This window comes from Xiphophorus couchianus, chromosome 9, assembly GCF_001444195.1.
Source record: "Xiphophorus couchianus chromosome 9, X_couchianus-1.0, whole genome shotgun sequence".
NCBI classification, from domain to species: Eukaryota; Metazoa; Chordata; class Actinopteri; order Cyprinodontiformes; family Poeciliidae; genus Xiphophorus; species Xiphophorus couchianus.
This window is the reverse complement of record NC_040236.1, coordinates 1997224-2015438: the sequence shown is the minus strand read 5'-3', so window position 1 is coordinate 2015438 and position 18215 is coordinate 1997224. Positions and strand designations below refer to the sequence as shown.

The window sequence follows — 18215 nt, the reverse complement described above, 5'->3', positions numbered from 1 at the left end:
TTGAGAAGGTGGGTGAGAAGAGGACATTGGCTAAGCTGAAGGCAATTATGATTAACTCCTCTCACTCCCTATATAAGACTGTGAGGGTCTTAGGCAGCTCCTTCAGCAGCAGACTGAGCTTCCTTCAGTGTTGGTAGGAAAGATACTGCAGATCATTCACACTAAGTGCAGTCAGATTGCACTGACTACAACTAATAAATTGTTGAAACATCTGTACTACTCCCTACCACTACTTCCTCTATTATCTCTCGTACATTTACTTACACTGTATTCCAAATTATTATGCAAGTGATATTTTCTCAGATTTTCTTAAATGGTCAATGCAAATGATGGTCAGTATAATTTTCAAGTCATGAACTATTACAGTATAAATCAAATTTTACTGAACAAAGCTCCCCATGAGAACAGCATTTCTTTCAAATATAAAAAAATTCAAAATGTACTGTTCCAAATGATTATGCACAGCAGATTTTCTAAACATTTCATGGATTATAAAGAACTGCAAAACGGTCATTCTTTGAATGTGCAGCATCAAGTGATCACCCATCCATCCATCTTCTGTTCACCCTTGTCCCTAATGGGGTCGGGAGGGTTGCTGGTGCCTATCTCCAGCTACGTTCCAGGCGGGAGGCGGGGTACACCCTGGACAGGTCGCCAGTCTGTCGCAGGGCAACACAGAGACATACAGGACAAACAACCATTCACACACAACACACACAACAACACCTAGGGAGAATTTAGATAGACCAATTAACCTAACAGTCATGTTTTTGGACTGTGGGAGGAAGCCGGAGTACCCGGAGAGAACCCACGCATGCACAGGGAGAACATGCAAACTCCATGCAGAAAGACCCCGGCCGGGAATCGAACCCAGGACCTTCTTGCTGCAAGGCAACAGTGCTACCAACTGCGCCACTGTGCAGCCCTCAAGTGATCACATGTACTAAAATCAAAAGCTATTTCAATCAAAAACATCTTAACAGACCAAGTTACATGTTAACATAGGAGCCCTTTTTGATATCACAGCACAATTCTTGCATCATTGAACTTGTGAGTTTGTGGAAAGTTTCTGCTAGAATTTCTTTGCAGGATGTCAGAATACCTTCCCAGAGCTGCTGTTTTGATATGAACTGCATCCCACACTCAGATCTTTTGCTTGAGGAAACTCCAAAGGTTCTCAATAGGGTTGAGGTCAGAGGAGGATGGTGCTATGAGCAGCCCATTGGCTGCAATGGGCAGCAACACATTGGTATTCCTTGCAGCATGAGATGGTGCATTGTCATGCATGAAGATGATTTTGCTACGGAAGGTACGGCTCTTCTTTTTGAACCATGAAAGAAAGTGATCAATCAGAAAGCCCATATACTTTGCTGAGGTCATTTTCACACCTTCAGGGACTCTGAAGGGGTCAACCAGCTCTCTCTCTCTCTGCCCATGATTTCAGCCCAGACAATGACTCCACCACCTCCTTGCTGACGTCACAGCCGTGTTGGGATGTGGTGGCCATCCATCACCAATCCACTACTGCGTCCATCTGGACCATCCAGGGTTGCACAGCAGTCATCAGTGAACAAATCTGTTTAAAAATTAATCTTCATGTACGGCTGGGTCCACTGAGACCGTTTCTGCTCACAAGCCTCTGGAGGATCCTCCACTTTGAGGTTCCAGAGGCACCAGCAGCTTCAAATAACTGTTTGCTGCTTTGTAATGGCATTTTAACAGCTGCTCTCTTAATCCGATGAATTTGTCTAACAGAAACCTTCCTCATTCTGCCTTTATCTGTACTATTAGCGACTGTCAAACAAAGTCGCCGAGCAGCTGAATAGGGGAATCCTTGTTGACGCGCCAGCTGATCAAAAACGCCATTCCAGGATGCAGTTAAGATGGTTTTATTTTGTCTATGTTGTCAATATCCAAGAACAGTGTCCAAAAGAGCATTAAAACCGGATCCGCAGGTTTAAACAGTGATCAAGGACAACAAACCATATTAGCATAAAGCGGTCAGCAAAAAGTAAAACCTCCCCCATCACCCACTCACTAAAGTCACTAGGTCCGCAACAGGTGATCTACAATCACTAATAACACCACGTGATCCCGCCCCTCACCTATCCACAACATGTACAAACCCATCTTTGTTCTGAATCAGTCACACATCTCTTCACAGTACGATAACGCTTCCGTTTTCCTTAAATATCTAATGTTTTCATACCTTGTCATACGCCACTACACTATCTGATGATTTTCCAGCAGAGAGATCCTTTCTGTTTCCCATATTGCTTAAAACCTGTGGCCTGGTAATAATGTGGAACATCCTTGTTAAGTAGATTGTCTTTAATTGAGCTCACCAGACCAACTAATCAACTGAGCTCTCTGAAATTAATTATAGTGATTCAAAGAGCCCTGACACACAATACCATCTATAAATTTAATAGCACAACAAAAAATGTCATCTTTATGACACTGAAATCCAATTTGCATAATAATTTGGAACACAGTGTATTGTCATTGTGTGATGCCATTGTTTCTTCAGTTATTTTTTTATTTTTTTCCATTTTTTTCTCCGAAGAGTTTTTGCGGCGCTAGTGGCTCATATTTTTTGTACAGTAGGCAGACAGGAAGGAGAGGGGGGAAGACATGCAGTAAAGGTCGTCGGGACCGGGAGTCGAACCCGCGACATCCGCGTCGAGGACTAAGGCCTCCAAACGTGGGGCGTGCTAACCCCCTGCGCCACCACAGCACGCCCCCTTCAGTTATTTTTATACATATTTTAGTACAATATCACAGCTTCTTTAAGAAAAAAAATTATACATGATATATACTGTAGCTTTCAGTTATTCTACATTTTAGACTGTTTTTCTTTGGGATTTGATTGTATTTCATTGTGTTTATTGACATAAGCCATTTTGTTCTTTGCAGCTGTGACACATGAATTTAACCATGATGGGTTTAATAAAATCTGTCAGTCTGTCAGTGTGACACTCTTTGTCAACCCTATTGTCATATAAATGATCTAGGTGACTGAGTATATGCAAAGGCATCATGTGTAAATCTTGCAAAAACATATCAGAACCTCACTCAGAATCTCAGTAACGGAAGTGTTTTCCAGCATGATAAATGATGAAAGTCCCACTCTCACCAAAGGGCATCATGTCCCCTGAGACAAGTTCTTTGTCTCAGGAAAAAAACAAAACATTAGCTAATAATATTGCTAATAATATATTCTTATAAAATATTGTTATTGTTATCTAAAGACTCAACGCAAAGGAACACGCAGTAAGTGGAGGTGTTGCAGGTGTTCTACAAAAATTGACCATGCAAGTGCAAGTCCACTCCTGTCATCATGGAGAGTGTTGGAGAGCAGAGCAGCCAAAAAAAAATGAAATAAAAAGTTATTTTGCTGGAGAAGAAAAAATAATAACAATAATACATTTAATTTAAATTAGCATACAATATGGAAAACAATAAATATATTTAAAGATCAATCAAAATAAACAATATATAAACAACTGTTTTTAACTCCCCTGACTCTCCATCACTCTCCATGCTCTCCAACCATGTCAGCCCAATCTTACCTCCAATCCTTATGTGATAATCTGGAAATAAGGCATATTACTTATTTGTAAATATAGATGCAAAAACACCACCCGCAATCTGGTTCTGGTGTAATAAATTGGTTTTGGGTGGTGAGTCATTACATTTGCATATCCTCCTCCCAGTATTTTGCACCTTCTCATGACCATCAATTTTTGTATATTCTGTTTGTGTATTGATTGTAGATCATTTTTGCACATGGTATCAAGTTTGTTCCTGTTTTTATATGCGCAAACTTTTAGAAGGTAAGGCTCTATGTTGCTTCCTGACATAGTCCAAAGAATTCTCACCAAGAAGGTCTTTCATTTTCCTTCTTTCTTCACTATCAATTCTCACACAGCTGTCAGAGTAGGTGTCTCTCATGATCTGAAAAACAATAAAACACCCAGCAAAGGTTATAAAATCTGATCTTGATTTTCTAATTTGACATTGAATGGAAAGTTAGATGTATAAAAAAGGCTGATCAAATAGTTACCTGTTCACACAACAGGTTAAGGACATAGGGCTTGTTGAAGAGTTCTCTTGGATAAAACACCTACAGATAAAATGAGAGGTTACTTAATGGGGATAATTTTTCAGATTTTCTCATAAATTGGGTGTTATAAAATAGGCGGTTTTTGTAGAATTTACATGATTTTAATTTAAACAAATAGTTCACCATTTACATAATAAGCACAATATCTGCAAGACAGTAACAGAGACAATCATAAAAGGAAAAATCTATTTGGTGAATGAAATTGAGGAGCAAAGAAATCAGCAGAACTATGAATAACACGAATGCAAAACTTCTTGAATTCAGGGCTGCTGGTTTAATTGATTTGGAGATAATGGCTTACAAATTGAGAATCATCAATGGAGCTCCAAAACAATAAGGAACCAAAGTAGTAGGTCATCTTTTTTTTACTCTTCAAAATTTAAAATTAACTAATAATATTATCTTGAATTCTGTTGTAGCAATTGCATTTTATTTTATTCTTCAAATATTTTTAGATATACAAAACTGATCAAAGCAAAGGACCTTCAATCACTGAGCAGTAATAAGTAATTCAACTGTAAAGATTAACCAAACATCAGAATTTATGGTTGAAAATGACAAATATAACAAATGTGTTATATTTATTATATAACACATTTGTTACATAACAAATATATATAACATATATATGTTATGTGTGTTATATTTATATAACACATATAACATACAGTATATATGTTATATATATATATATATATATATATATATATATACATGTGGGGCTGCACAGTGGCGCAGTTGGTAGCACTGTTGCCTTGCAGCAAGAAGGTCCTGGGTTCGATTCCCGGCCGGGGTCTTTCTGCATGGAGTTTGCATGTTCTCCCTGTGCATGCGTGGGTTCTCTCCGGGTACTCCGGCTTCCTCCCACAGTCCAAAAACATGACTGTTAGGTTAATTGGTATATCTAAATTCTCCCTAGGGGTGTGTGTGTGTGTGAATGGTTGTTTGTCCTGTATGTCTCTGTGTTGCCCTGCGACAGACTGGCGACCTGTCCAGGGTGTACCCCGCCTCCCGCCTGGAACGTAGCTGGCGATAGGCACCAGCAACCCTCCCGACCCCATTAGGGACAAAGGGTGAACAGAAAATGGATGGATGGATGGATATACATGTGGACATGTACACATGTATATACTACATATAGATGATCACTTTCACAAAATTTACCAACAAACTGAGGTCATTTGTGGAAAGTGAGGAGCTTCACCGGTTCTCACTTTTTTGCAGTTCTACTGAGCTCTACTAGTTCAATTCAGAGGAATGGCATGACCTGGGTAGGCTATTTTCATTCTAGCAGCTGTTAACATGAATGGAAGTCAATATAATGTCTTCAGTTTGTATAGAAGTACAAGGATGTGTGTGTATGTGTGTGTGAGGTGAGAGGTGTTCATGTGTGTGTCTTACTTCTTTTCGCAGGAAAAATTTTCCTGGCATGTTGAAGTGGGAGAAGTAAACCCCAGCAGAAAAGCGATGAAGCTGGGATTGATTTTCCTCATCATCTGACATCACATTTGGACAGACAACAAATAAGTACAGTCGTCTAAAGGCCTTGTAGTATAAAGTTTTACAGCTTATCAAGCACAAGTTTGACAAGTGTCTTCCTTTTTTGGTAAAGTATGGGTTTGTAAAGAAGTATTGTTTTTGTTTTCTGTATTTAATGTTGGTAATTTACCAAAATAAATTGAATAAACTGAAACAAGTAGCAGCAATTTCACATTTTGTGGTTGTAAACTTGAGCCATATTTCAATCAGAATCACCCACAGAGAGATGGAGCAGTCATGGGTGGAGGGTCTGGGATGTTCACAAGGACAGGTGCTTGTTCTGGAGGAGGAGGCGGGGAGTCAGGAGGAAGAGGGGGGTGATGCTGGGAGCCAAAAAGCTCCTCCAAAGGACGCTGCTTCTGCCTCATGTTGTTAGAAATGACCCTCCGACCACTGGTGGATGGGGGAGAATTAGGCTGCCTTGGAGGAGGAGGTGGGGGAGGAGAAGCCCATTGTTTCTGTGTAAAAATTTAAAAATAAATATTACAACAACGAAACATAAATAAATCTAACAAGCAGTTGATTTTTGGAGTTACAGCCACCATGTCCTGCCCCTTCTTACCTTTGGTTGTGACACTGGTGCTTTGTTTCTGAGTTTAGCCAGAGCTTCCTCTTTTGGGTCACTCTTCTTAATAAATGTTCTACCAGGAGATCTGAAAGATACATAACAACAAAAAAACGTCTATACAGATAATATGTAATACACATTAAGAAATATTTGAGAAATCCTTCTTAAGCAGAGAACCCAGATCACTAATTTTCTGAGTAATTTGGGATGGTCCCTGGTTTAAAAATATTTGCATTTCTATACTTTTTTTGTGGAGATGTTACAGTCAAAAAGTTTCATCCAACCATCATTCAAACTCCTTTTTTTAACCGTCTTATTTAAAGCTGGATAAGTGTTAGAATTTTCTGACATAAAATTATTTGTAAAACTTTTTATTTTGGCTTTTTAAAAAAGATTGTTAAACAGCTGAGAACTCTAGATATTTGAATTTGGAAAGTGTGGAATTTTATTTTGAGTAATATTTTAACTTACTCATATTTAGCATTTAAACTGCTAGGTTTTTAAGCTTAGTAGTAGTGTCACATCAAATTTGTTTAATGCCAACTTTGACTTGCACTGACAGTTTAATATTATGTTACACTTTCAAAAAATTGCAAAAGGTTTGCTCAAAAGATAATTTAACATTAGTTCATTCCCTCTGAATGTTAATTAACATGGGTCGTAATAATTCTTACAGTTCCAAAAATAGTTCTTTAGCAAAACCTTTTAAACTACTACTTATAGACATTTCACAGTATGTATATTCAATGTAACAAACATGCCTGAACATTATTTTTTTCAAAAACAATGCATTACAACTTCAATTTTAAATTTATCACTAAACACACATGTACAGTATTGAAGGTGGTGCAGAGCCTGATCCAGACTATTGTGTGCCTCACACAACCCTGGCTGTGTTGTGCAACTGTATCACATGGTTATGTGCTTTTGCTATGTCTTTCTTCTGGAACATAGAAACCAACCAAAGTCACAAAAGTGTGTACAAGCTTTCTAAAATCGACATGCTGTTCACAACATCACCAGACAATGTGCAGAAACAGGTTTTGAAGAACTGATATATTTTTAACTGCAAGTCTGATGACAATGTCATGATCTTTGCCAATGCTTATAGAAAGGTTGAATGAAAACCAGTGATACCAGAATTTCCTGTTGTATTATGTTTTGGGCCTACTGCAGAATGTTGTAGGATGGTGAACAAACCCTAACGTATTTCATTAAGTTATTGTGAAAATTGTTTGAATCATGAAAAACAATACAAAACAATAAACATAAACTAAAGAAATGAAAAAAAATTGCCTCTTTATCACCTCCACAATGGCAAAAGGTGATCCTCCAGGTGAACAGTGATCATTTTCCTTATTTTCTATTCTTTCAATATTATTTTTGAAAGAATAATATTCTTTCAAAAATAATATTCATACATATGATATTATATCATACGTAATATCAAATATTACGTATGATATTATATCATATGTAATATTTAGTTCTGTCAATCAATTAAAAAAATTAAATAACACTCTAGTGCTGTGATTAATCATGATTAATTGCTATGCTTAACTTTGTAAACTTGAAATGTAAAAATACATATGTAAAAAAATAAACATTTAAGAAAAAGTTTTATTGTCTCAAACCAAACATTTCAGTTTTCCAAATTTTTATATTCCAAAAGGTGTAAAAGATAAAATTTTGTTTCAAATGGAACTTAGAAGTGTTAACTATAAACTGGTGCTTCAGTGGAAGGATAATTCTCCATGGCAATAAGTAGTCTACATACCACCTTGTTTGTTGTTGTTGTTTTGTTTTTGAAACATTTATTTTGCACTAGAGAGTAATAATAATAGTATTAAAACAACCAAACAGCCTTGCACAGACATTATTTTAAAGTTCTTTTATTTGCTTCTGGTCTTCATAATAGTTTTGCATGAGGATATTTTTCCAGCCTGCTGAACCCCTATATTCCATCTCATTCCCTCAGGTTAGCTGACCAAATGTTCCTGTGGGTTCCTAAATTACAGAGGAAATTCAGAGATGCTCAATATTTTCAATTCCGGGCCCAAACTAGAACAAGCTGTGTCTGCTCATAAGACAAACTCCTTCAGTTTTTAAATCATACATGAAAGCACACTTTCCCTCTCTGAATTTTCAACAATGAAAAATAATATGTATTCTTTTTAAAGTGCTTTTAAAGTGGTATAAATTTGGTATGGTATGATATGAATGCCATTTCAAATTTGGGAGAACACAAGATACTACTGACACTGACCTGACAGGCTCAAATGGCTTGGGTTCTGGTTGTGGTCGACTGTTGAACTGTTTAATGATTTCCCTGATGTTGGAGGTTGGTTCAGGCTGGAGCTTTGTGACTGGACTCGGGGTAGGTTCTTTAGGGGGGTCTGGTTCCTCATTTGGAGGTCTGGGAGGACGCCTTCCTGTGGGAGATGAGAAAATGACACAAACACTTCTTTTTTTTTAAAAAGGTTTTATTGGCTCTAGTGGCCTTTACTTGATAGTTAATTGACAGGAAAGTGGGTAACGAGAGAAGACATGCAGCAAAGATCGCCAGGCCGGGAATCGAACCTGCAACAGCCGCTTCGAGGACTAAGGCCTCCTTATGTGAGCTGTGCTTAACCCCTGCGCCACCACAGCACACCCCAACACAAACACTTCTAAAAACATTGTAAACACATAGCAGAGGCTGGAAGCTGCTGGAAACCTGACATATTTTGAAGTCCATATTTTACTTTTGAGGGTATTTCTACCTTTCAGTGATGTGAACATCAAATACATAGAGGTAAAAATGATATCAAAAGGTCTTCTACCAAGGTTTTCAAACTCTCCAAATCCTTCTATGCAGATTTCTTTTCATTTGAGCAACTCATGTCCTTCACCTTGCAGTAATGTAAATGTTTTGGAGTGGCCCAGCCAAAGCTCAAACTTTAGTCTAATAGAGAATTCATTAAATTTCTGAAATGTGGGATCTGAAATGTTCTCTGAGTGGTTAGTGTTTTCTCCCAGGTTCCAGCAGAGGGCTTTCACACACTTCCAGGTCAGCAGTGATCAACAGCAGTAGTTTGCTGCCACTCCTTCGTTCCTTGAGTATTGAGCCTTGTGGTAAAAGCCCCCTGCATTTCCTAGTTGCTTTGTTGACATATTGTGAAACATTGGCTGACTTCCAATTCCTATTTAGGAACCTCTCAAGTTGGATTCCCCTGAGCTACACCATCAACACTGATGTGTTGGATTTCAGCTATTACATGCATTGTAGATGAACTGTCACAACTAGCTGTTACATGTACAACTCCAGTTGAGCCAATCGCAGTCAAGGACATTCAAATTGCTCAACAAGAAGATCAAGTTACACAACGAGTAATCACATTAAAGCAGAAAAATGAGAAACTTAAATACAGGGATAAGGTAAAAGAGCCAACTGAAGTAAAATGACTTCTGAGAGAATGGTCTCATCTTTACCTGGACAAAGATGGAGTTTTACGACGAAAGACAAAAACTGTAATTCCTGCTAAGCTGAAGGCACTGATTTATCAGCAACTCCATGAAGAAATGGGTCATTTAAGAGCGGACAGAATGACCTCATTGGCCAGAGAGAGGTTCTTTTGGCCAAAAATGCAAGACGAGATTTAACATGTTACAAGAGTTTGGACTGCTTGAAACAAAAAAACCTAACCAAAAAACTAAAACCCCACTACAAACAAAAGGTTTTTCAGTCGAACCTGAATTGAACTGAATTTGTTTAATCTGTTTTTCTATCACGGTTTAGAACTCAGGTTACCAGGGTGCACCCAAAAGATTTAAAACTGAGAACTAGCATTTGGCCAAGTATTATTATATTATATGTATTTCATTGTGTGTAATTTTATTTTTAGAATTGTGAGTCTTGTACAACTTTTTGTTAATCCTATGGTGTAATTCACTAAAGCCAGTTTGTTGTTTAAATTCATTTAATTACCTTTGTATCTCATTTAAACATAAAACCGTGCTCAGATAGCCAAACCTACTGTCCCATTGATTTAATACACTGTCTGGCCAAAAAAAAAGTCACCACCTGAATTTAACTAAGCAAATAGGTACAAGCCTCCTATTGGATAAGTACTGCAAAGGCGATTATCTTTCAGCTGGCAACAAGTTATTTAACCCCAGCTGATGCAATGAGTAACTCCTCATTTCTTAAACAACCATGGCAAAAGACACATCCTGTGGTCGTGGAAAAGACGTTAGTCTGTTTAAGAAGAGTCAAATCATTGGCATGCATCAAGCAGAGAAAACATCTAAGGAGATTGCAGAAACTACTAGAATTGGGTTAAGAACTGTCCAACGCATCATTAAAAACTGGAAGGATGGTGGGGAACCATCGTCTTCCAGGAAGAAATGTGGTCGGAAAAAAATCCTGAATGATCGTGATCGGCGATTACTTAAACGTTTGGTCAAATCAAATCGAAGAAAAACAACAGCAGAACTCAGGAGTATGTTTAATTGTGAACGAAAAAGCATTTCCACACGCACAATGCGAAGGGAACTCAAGGGGTTGGGATTGAACAGCTGTGTAGCCGTAAGAAAACCTCTAATCAGTAAGGCTAACCAGAAAAAAAGGCTTCAGTTTGCTAGGGAGCATAAAGATTGGACTCTGGAGGAATGGAAGAGGGTCATGTGGTCTGATGAGTCCAGATTTACCCTTTTCCAGAGTGATGGGCACATCAGGGTAAGAAGAGAGGCAGGTGAAGTGATGCACCCATCATGCCTAGTGCCTACTGTACAAGCCTGTGGGGGCAGTGCTATGATCTGGGGTTGCTGCAGTTGGTCAGGTCTAGGTTCAGCAACATTGTGTGCCCAAAGAATGAGGTCAGCTGACTACCTGAATATACTGAATGACCAGGTTATTCCATCAATGGATTTTGTCTTCCCAAATGGAACGGGCATATTCCAAGATGACAATGCCAGGATTCATCGGGCTCACATTGTGAAAGAGTGGTTCAGGGAGCATGAGACATCTTTTTCACACATGGATTGGCCACCACAGAGTCCAGACCTTAACCCCATTGAGAATCTTTGGGATGTGCTGGAGAAGGCTTTGCGCAGTGGTCAGACTCTCCCATCATCAATACAAGATCTTGGTGAAAGATTAATGCAACACTGGATGGAAATAAATCTTGTGACACTGCAGAAGCTTATTGAAACAATGCCACAGCGAATGCGGGCTGTAATCAAAGCTAAAGGTGATCCAACAAAATATTAGAGTGTGACAATTTTTTGGTGGCGACTTTTTTTTTGGCCAGGCAGTGTATATTTAATAATCTTCACTACTGTGTTACACAGTGTTAATTTTTATTTATTAGTTGTACTACTTGATTTAGTGCTGTTTACTTAAAACAAATGAGGCTTAACTACTCACTAATCTTAAGCTTACTGTCAGGACTCTGGGTTTTTGGGTTTGGTTTTGCTTTTGCATCATTATTCTTTGAGTTACCTTAGGTTCTGTTATTCTTGTATGCCTGAGTCTATGTCTAGCTTTCTTTAGTGATTATAGTTAGATTGTTTTTTATTAAATCCTTCTAGTTATTTCTTATTTCAGCCTCCCTGTGGAGTTTCTAATAATGTTTATTTCTTATTTATTTCATCACCCTAGGTTCAGTTATTCTTACATGTCTGAGTTTCCTTTAGTAATCCTAGTTAGCTTACTTCTTAAGTCCTTCTAGCTCCCCCTGCAGTATTTCTAGTGTTCTTATTTTGTCACTTTAGGTTTAGAAAGTATTTTTGTCTGCATTCATGCCCATCTTCTTTAGTAATTCTAGTTAGGTTATTTCTTTGTTTAGTCTCTCTGGCTACTCTAGCTCTATGTTCTTTAGTTCTTATTACTGTTAGATCAGCCTGGTTTCTGTTTAGGTTTGTTTGTTTTTCCCTCATGTCTTTTTCTCTTCTAGTTTATCAGGTTTTCTTTAGTCTTAGTGTTTATTTAGTATTATTAGTACTTTCAGCTCCCTGGTATTTACTCCCTGTTGTTTTCCCCAGCATATCTCCTTAGCTTCCCTGTGCCACCTTCTCCCCGCCCCTCAGCTAGCTCCTGTGCCACCTACTCACACCTGCAATCAGTTATCTCATCTAGTTAAGTCCATTGTTCCATTTACTACCTCCCAGATTAGTACCTGTGATCAGGTAGCGATCACAGGTTTCACTACCTGTGATACTCTCTATCACAGTCATAACTTGCCGTCTTGTTACCCTGCTCGTCTCTATGCTCTTCACCTCCCCTGTACTCCTTAGAATCTCCTTGTGTCTCAGTTTTGGATTTGCTTTGGATTGTTTTGTGTTCCCTTGGATGTTCATTTTTTGTAAGTTGAACTCTGATTTTGTTCATTAAATTTTCAAAACCACATCTTTACCTGCTGCTTTTGGGTCCGCCACACCACATCATGACACTTACTTTGCTTAATTGTTTGAGGTAATGAGTTAGCATAATTCTATTAAGTAAGGTGAACTAATTAGATTGTACATTGTACCAGGAGCTATTCTCTTCAAATGTCTACACCACTTTCATTGACAACTCAAAATATCTTAAAATGTCCCACAGTTAATATTTAAACATCTTTATAATTTCCTTACCGTTAGGCTTTGGTGGTGGAGGTGGAGGTGGGGGTGAGGGGCTTGGTGAAGGACGTGTCTGCTGATTTTGCTTGGGTGGATCAGGAGGAGCTGATTGTCGCTTTGAGTTTCTTTTGTCCCGTTTTGATTTACCACCTAGAGGGGGCAAAAGAAAAAACTTATTCACTGAACCTTGACGTAGCCTGAAAAAAGGTGATTTAAGTCTATTCACCAATATTTTGGAAGAAATCCCTCTTTTCTCTAAAAGATTGTAGGTCATCTGGCTCTGCCAGCTCCACATTTTCTTCTGGCTATGAAAGCAAATTGGAAGGATGGTGTCACTTTAGAACTGAAGAAATAATAGTTTCATGGGTCATTATTCTTAGTCACAAGAAAAAAAGATCAGGGCATATTAAAAATAAAATGTATAATAAAGTTTTTATCTTTTCTCTCCATTGGCATGTCTAGCTGACTTCCAAAACTACTTAATTTAATTAAAATATATATTGTTGCATTGACGGATTCTCTCACTTTCCATATTCTGTTGTTATGAGCACCTTTAAAGTAAACTACAAAATCTCTAGCATAACCTATTTGACAAGAATGTCTATAAATGGATAGTCCACAATTTTACTATGGATCTTTTAATTAACTTGTCAAGATGGATGTAGAAAAATACAGAGAGGAAAAAGGATCAGTTAGAAATACCTCAGATTCAGATTGCTTGGAGGCTTGTTTATGTGCAGATGCTTTGAGCTTTGACCGTTGGGGTGAGGGACTTCGAGAGGAAGATGAGTGCTGGCGTTCTCTGGAGCGGCGTGATGACTCGCGTCTAAACTGTCTGTCTTTCTCATCTCTTTGTTTCTCCTTCTTAGCTTTCTGTTCCTTCTTCTGCCGTTCTTCAGCCTGCTGCTGAGACAAAGTCATTGCCTGCAAGGTCATCTGCTGGGCCTGAAATGAGAAGATTGACAATCCAAAGTAAGAACATAGAGCAAATAAATTGTAGTTTGTCTTGATTAAAAAACTTTGATGGAAGTCACCATGAGTAAGGCCTGTTGGTTAATGAGAGCTTGTTGAGTTGCTGCCATCTGCATGGGGTCACTCACAGTGGGAGCCTGAGGCACCATTAAAGCTGTGAAAGAATAATTTTAATTAGCAAGGGGATACATATTACAACTGATTACTCAAAAAAGCTTAAAATATTAATTCGGAATCAGCTAACACAATGGACAGTAGATGATACAAGTGTCACATTTGACTTGGTGGGGGCTCAGTATCAAATTGTTCCTGAGTCCTACCAGCAGGAAATATTATTCTTCCTGTTCTCAGTGAAGGTGGAAGCTTTTCTCTTTGTTCTCTCCCTACCTGGAACCTTTCTTTGCGTATCCTCCAAACTTCAAATTGATCAAATTTTCTTGACTAAAAGACTGGGCAAAGGAGAGAGCCCTCTCGCCCTGATGGGACACATGCTGGCAGACACATTGTGGATTTTTGGGGGAAGTGGAAGATAATGTGTCTGCCCATTTTGTCCATTGAGGATGTGGAAGATTTGTACTTATTTGGATTTTCGATAACAGGATTTCTGATGTGACATTCCACATCCCAAGAGCCAGCTTCTGCAACCGAGGATCAGATCGTCAGGCCCCCCTCCCTCAGCCACCACCCAGCCCACACTGCACCCGACCCCTTTGGCCCCTCTCACAGGTGGTGGGCCCATGGGAGCGGGGACCCATGTCTCCTCTTTGGGCTGAGCCCGGCCACCAAGCGCTCGCCATCGTGCCCCCCCTCCAGGCCTGGGTCCAGAGTGGGACCCCGGTGATCTGTGTCCAGGGCAAGGGAACACCAGAACACCAAAGTTCTCATCCATCAAAGGGGTCTTCGGGCTGCACTTTGTCTGGTCCCTCATCTAGGGCCTGTCTGCCTTGGATGACCCTACCAGGGGCATAAAGCCCAAGACAACAGAGCTCCTAGGATCATTGGGACAGTCAAACCTCCACCATGATGGCAGCCCAAGGGTAGAGTTCCTTCTCCAGGTCAGGGGGCGGGGGTATCCTGCCCCAAGTGGAGGAGTTTAAGTATCTTGGGATCTTGTTCACGAATGAGGGGAGAAGGGAGCGGGAGATCGACAGGTGGATTGGTCTGCAGTGAAGCGGGTGGGTCATGACTGAAAGAACGAGGCCATGACGGATACAAGCGGCCAAAATGGGTTTTCTCCATAGGGTGTCTGGACTCTCCCTTAGAGATAGGGTGAGAAGCTCGGTCATCCGGGAAGGATTCACAGTAGAGCCGCTGCTCCTTCACATCGAGAGGAGCCAGTTGAGGTGGCTCGGGCATCTGGTAAGAATGCCTCCTGGACGCCTCCCTGGTGAGGTGTTCTGGGCAAGTCCCACTGGGAGGAGACCCCAGGGAAGACCCAGGACATGCTGGAGGAACTATGTTTCTCGGCTGGCCTGGGAACTCCTTGGGATTCCCCCAGAGGAGCTGGAACAAGTTGCTGGGGAGAGGGATGTCTGGGCCTTCCTTCTTAAACTGCTAGACCCACAACCCAATCCCGGATAAGCAGAAGAAAATGAATGAAGGAATGGATGGATGGATGGATGGATGGATGGATGGATTTCTGATGTTTGGAGTTCAAGTTCCAATATGCTAGTTGCCTAGCATATTGAAAAATTTGGAAGGTGTCAGCAGCTGTTATGCCTGACAGCTGCCTGGCCAAGATGAAGTGTGAAGGATTAGGCTGACTGGTGAGCGCTCAGATCAATATGCTATGCCACCAGAGCCTCATGCTGGATGATTCTTGCAGAGAGTCAAAGGCCAGTTGCGGACCCCAGAGCTTGCTGGTTGAATGAATTGGAGCATACAGAACTTGCCAGTTCGGTCCAGCGGGAATGATCACACTAATCTGGATGATTGGAATCACCACTGGGATGAACCGGCCATATTTTAGGGCAGTCAGAAAGTTATGGCTCCCCTGAGTCAGCCCTGGATGGCTGGCTTTCTAAAATTCTCCTGGATGATACATAAACAAAATACTCTTTCCATCCTCACCCCATGACATCTGTGTAGCTGTACCAGACTGTACTCAAGGTCAAATGATAAACTCCACCATATATCAGAGAAAATGGCTGGGGCCAGCTGTCTCGCTCAGGAACTAATGCTTCCTGCACTCTCACACTGACTTTGATTCTTCATGGTTAGAAACACACACCCCTCAAACTCACTGCCTTTGCTGGCTCCACTCCTGTATCTACATGTTGCCTCTTTTTTTTTTTTTACACAGGCTTTTTTTTTTGCAACCTCACACTCTGCCCTTACTGCTGAGACAGTGTGCAAGTTATTTTTTTCCTCCTCAATAAACCTCATATTTTTATTTTTCTGATCTAGTTAAAAGGATAGTGCCTCTATGGCTGCAGCCCCAGTATTGCTATTTCTGTAATATTTGTTTGTGTTTTGTTGTTTTGATGGGTTGTACTGGAATGTAAATTTCCAGATGGAAATTCACATTCCCTCTGGGATTAATAAAGTATATTTAATCCAATTCAGTTCAAGTATAGAACAGAGTTACCTGGCATATTTGGCATCATGGCAGCTGGACCATAACTGGGAATTGCAGGGTTTACTGGTGCAACTAAAACACAGTGTGCATTAATATAGAAAGTGAGGGAGAAAACAAAGATCTTTTCAGACATTTTATTTTAATAAAGACCATACAATGAGAAAAGGGTGATCTGCAGGGAAAAATTAGTATTCATATTAAAAATAACAATGCTGCTTTTAAGTTTTTCTGTGATACAGAAGATAGATGACAATTAAATGTAACAAAACACATGATTTATACTATATTTACTTGAGACACAATCAGGGCATATTAATGCATCTTTAGCCACACAGTACTGTGTCTTCTCTTTTGTCTAGTGGTATGCATCTTGATTGTTTGTAAAGCTTTATGCAGAGCTGTTATGTCAATCTTGTGCTGCTAAAATGCTGTGCAATGACAATAAATCTAATCTAATCTCTAGTCCACTCATTGTGAGACTACTAGCACCAATTGGCTAAACCTCTGTTGAATTAGGTTAGTCACTTTAAATGGGCTGAATATTTATACAAGTTATTCTATGTTAAATGCATACAAAAATTGTCATTTTGCAAAAATCTATTTTCACTTTGATATAGGATTTATTTCAAATCCCTTTGTCAAAAAGCTAAAGTTTGTTGATCATGATTGATTTTTTATAAACAATTAAATATGTAAACTATCTAAGAGGATTAATACTTTTCAGGAACTATACTTGGCAGTTCTTGCAGAACTTGGTCTGTTGCTGCTATCAGTGACATCAATCAGGTTTATTTGTATAGCACATTTTAGCAACAAAGCAGTTCATCTTTACATCATGAAAACACAAAAATATAAAGTCATAAAAAATATCAACATTAGTGTGTTACTCAAAAAGAAACCATTAACAAGCATTTTGTCATTTTTTTCTCATTGCCATCATTAAATTCATCAGCGCACATCAAATATGTTCAATGTTCCAGTAACTATGGGTCGAAATCTATTCTAAACAGGTTGGTTTTTAGTCTGAAATTAAAGGATTTTCAGCGTGTTTTAGCTGTTTTGCAGTTTTCTGGAAGTTTGTTCCAGATTTGTGGTGCATAGAAGCTGAATGCTGCTCCTCATGTTTGGTTCTGGTTCTAGGGATGCAGAGTAAAACCTGAACCAGAAGTCCTGAGAGGTCTGGAAGGTAGATATTGTGGTTTTTAGCCAGTCAGTGACTTATAAATTACCAGCAGTATTTTAAAGTCTATTCTCTCAGTGTAAGGACTTTAGAACTGTGTGATGTGCTCTATCTTCCTGGTTTTAGTGAGAACGTGAGTTGCAGTGTTCTGGATCAGCTGCAGCTGGAGGATTTTCAGGCAGACCTGTGAAGACACTATTGCAGTAATCGATGCGACTAAAGATAAACGAATGGATAAGTTTCTCTAGATCTTGTTTAGACATTAGTTCTCTAATCCTGCACATGTGATAGAAAGGATGGATGGATGGATGGACGGACGGACGGACGGATGGATGGATGCTTTCTATCAGGTGATAGAAAGCTGGCTTTCTAACTCTCTTTATGTTCCTCTGAAGGTTCAGGTCAGAGTCCATCACTATAACCATATTTTGGGCCTGATCTCTAGTTTCCAGCTGTAATAACTGAAGCTGTGTGTTGACTCTAGATCGTTCCTCTTTAGGTCCAAGGATAATAACTTCAGTTTTGTTTCAGTTTAGCTGGAGAAGGTTATGACACATCCACACATTTATCTGTTCTAAGCATCTGTTTAGTGCTTGGATGGGTTCAGAATCACCTGGTGACATTGTAATGTAGAGCTGTGTAACATCTGTGT

General features: G+C 39.4%; 1 protein-coding gene across 2 annotated transcripts in view; it reads right to left on the bottom strand.

Annotated features, from left to right (window-relative positions):
• The window catches only part of myo15b (myosin XVB), a 90324-nt gene that overhangs the window by 24973 nt on the left and 47136 nt on the right, over positions 1 to 18215 (bottom strand). For both annotated transcript variants that reach the window (XM_028028088.1, XM_028028089.1), the window contains 11 exons: positions 16393 to 16455; positions 13868 to 13959; positions 13536 to 13778; positions 13060 to 13138; positions 12849 to 12983; positions 8500 to 8665; positions 6228 to 6318; positions 5886 to 6123; positions 5528 to 5622; positions 4067 to 4126; positions 3882 to 3957 (listed from right to left, as the gene is read on the bottom strand). In XM_028028088.1, coding sequence (XP_027883889.1) covers positions 3882 to 3957; positions 4067 to 4126; positions 5528 to 5622; positions 5886 to 6123; positions 6228 to 6318; positions 8500 to 8665; positions 12849 to 12983; positions 13060 to 13138; positions 13536 to 13778; positions 13868 to 13959; positions 16393 to 16455 — 1338 coding nt within the window. The remainder of the gene's footprint in view (positions 1 to 3881; positions 3958 to 4066; positions 4127 to 5527; positions 5623 to 5885; positions 6124 to 6227; positions 6319 to 8499; positions 8666 to 12848; positions 12984 to 13059; positions 13139 to 13535; positions 13779 to 13867; positions 13960 to 16392; positions 16456 to 18215) is intronic.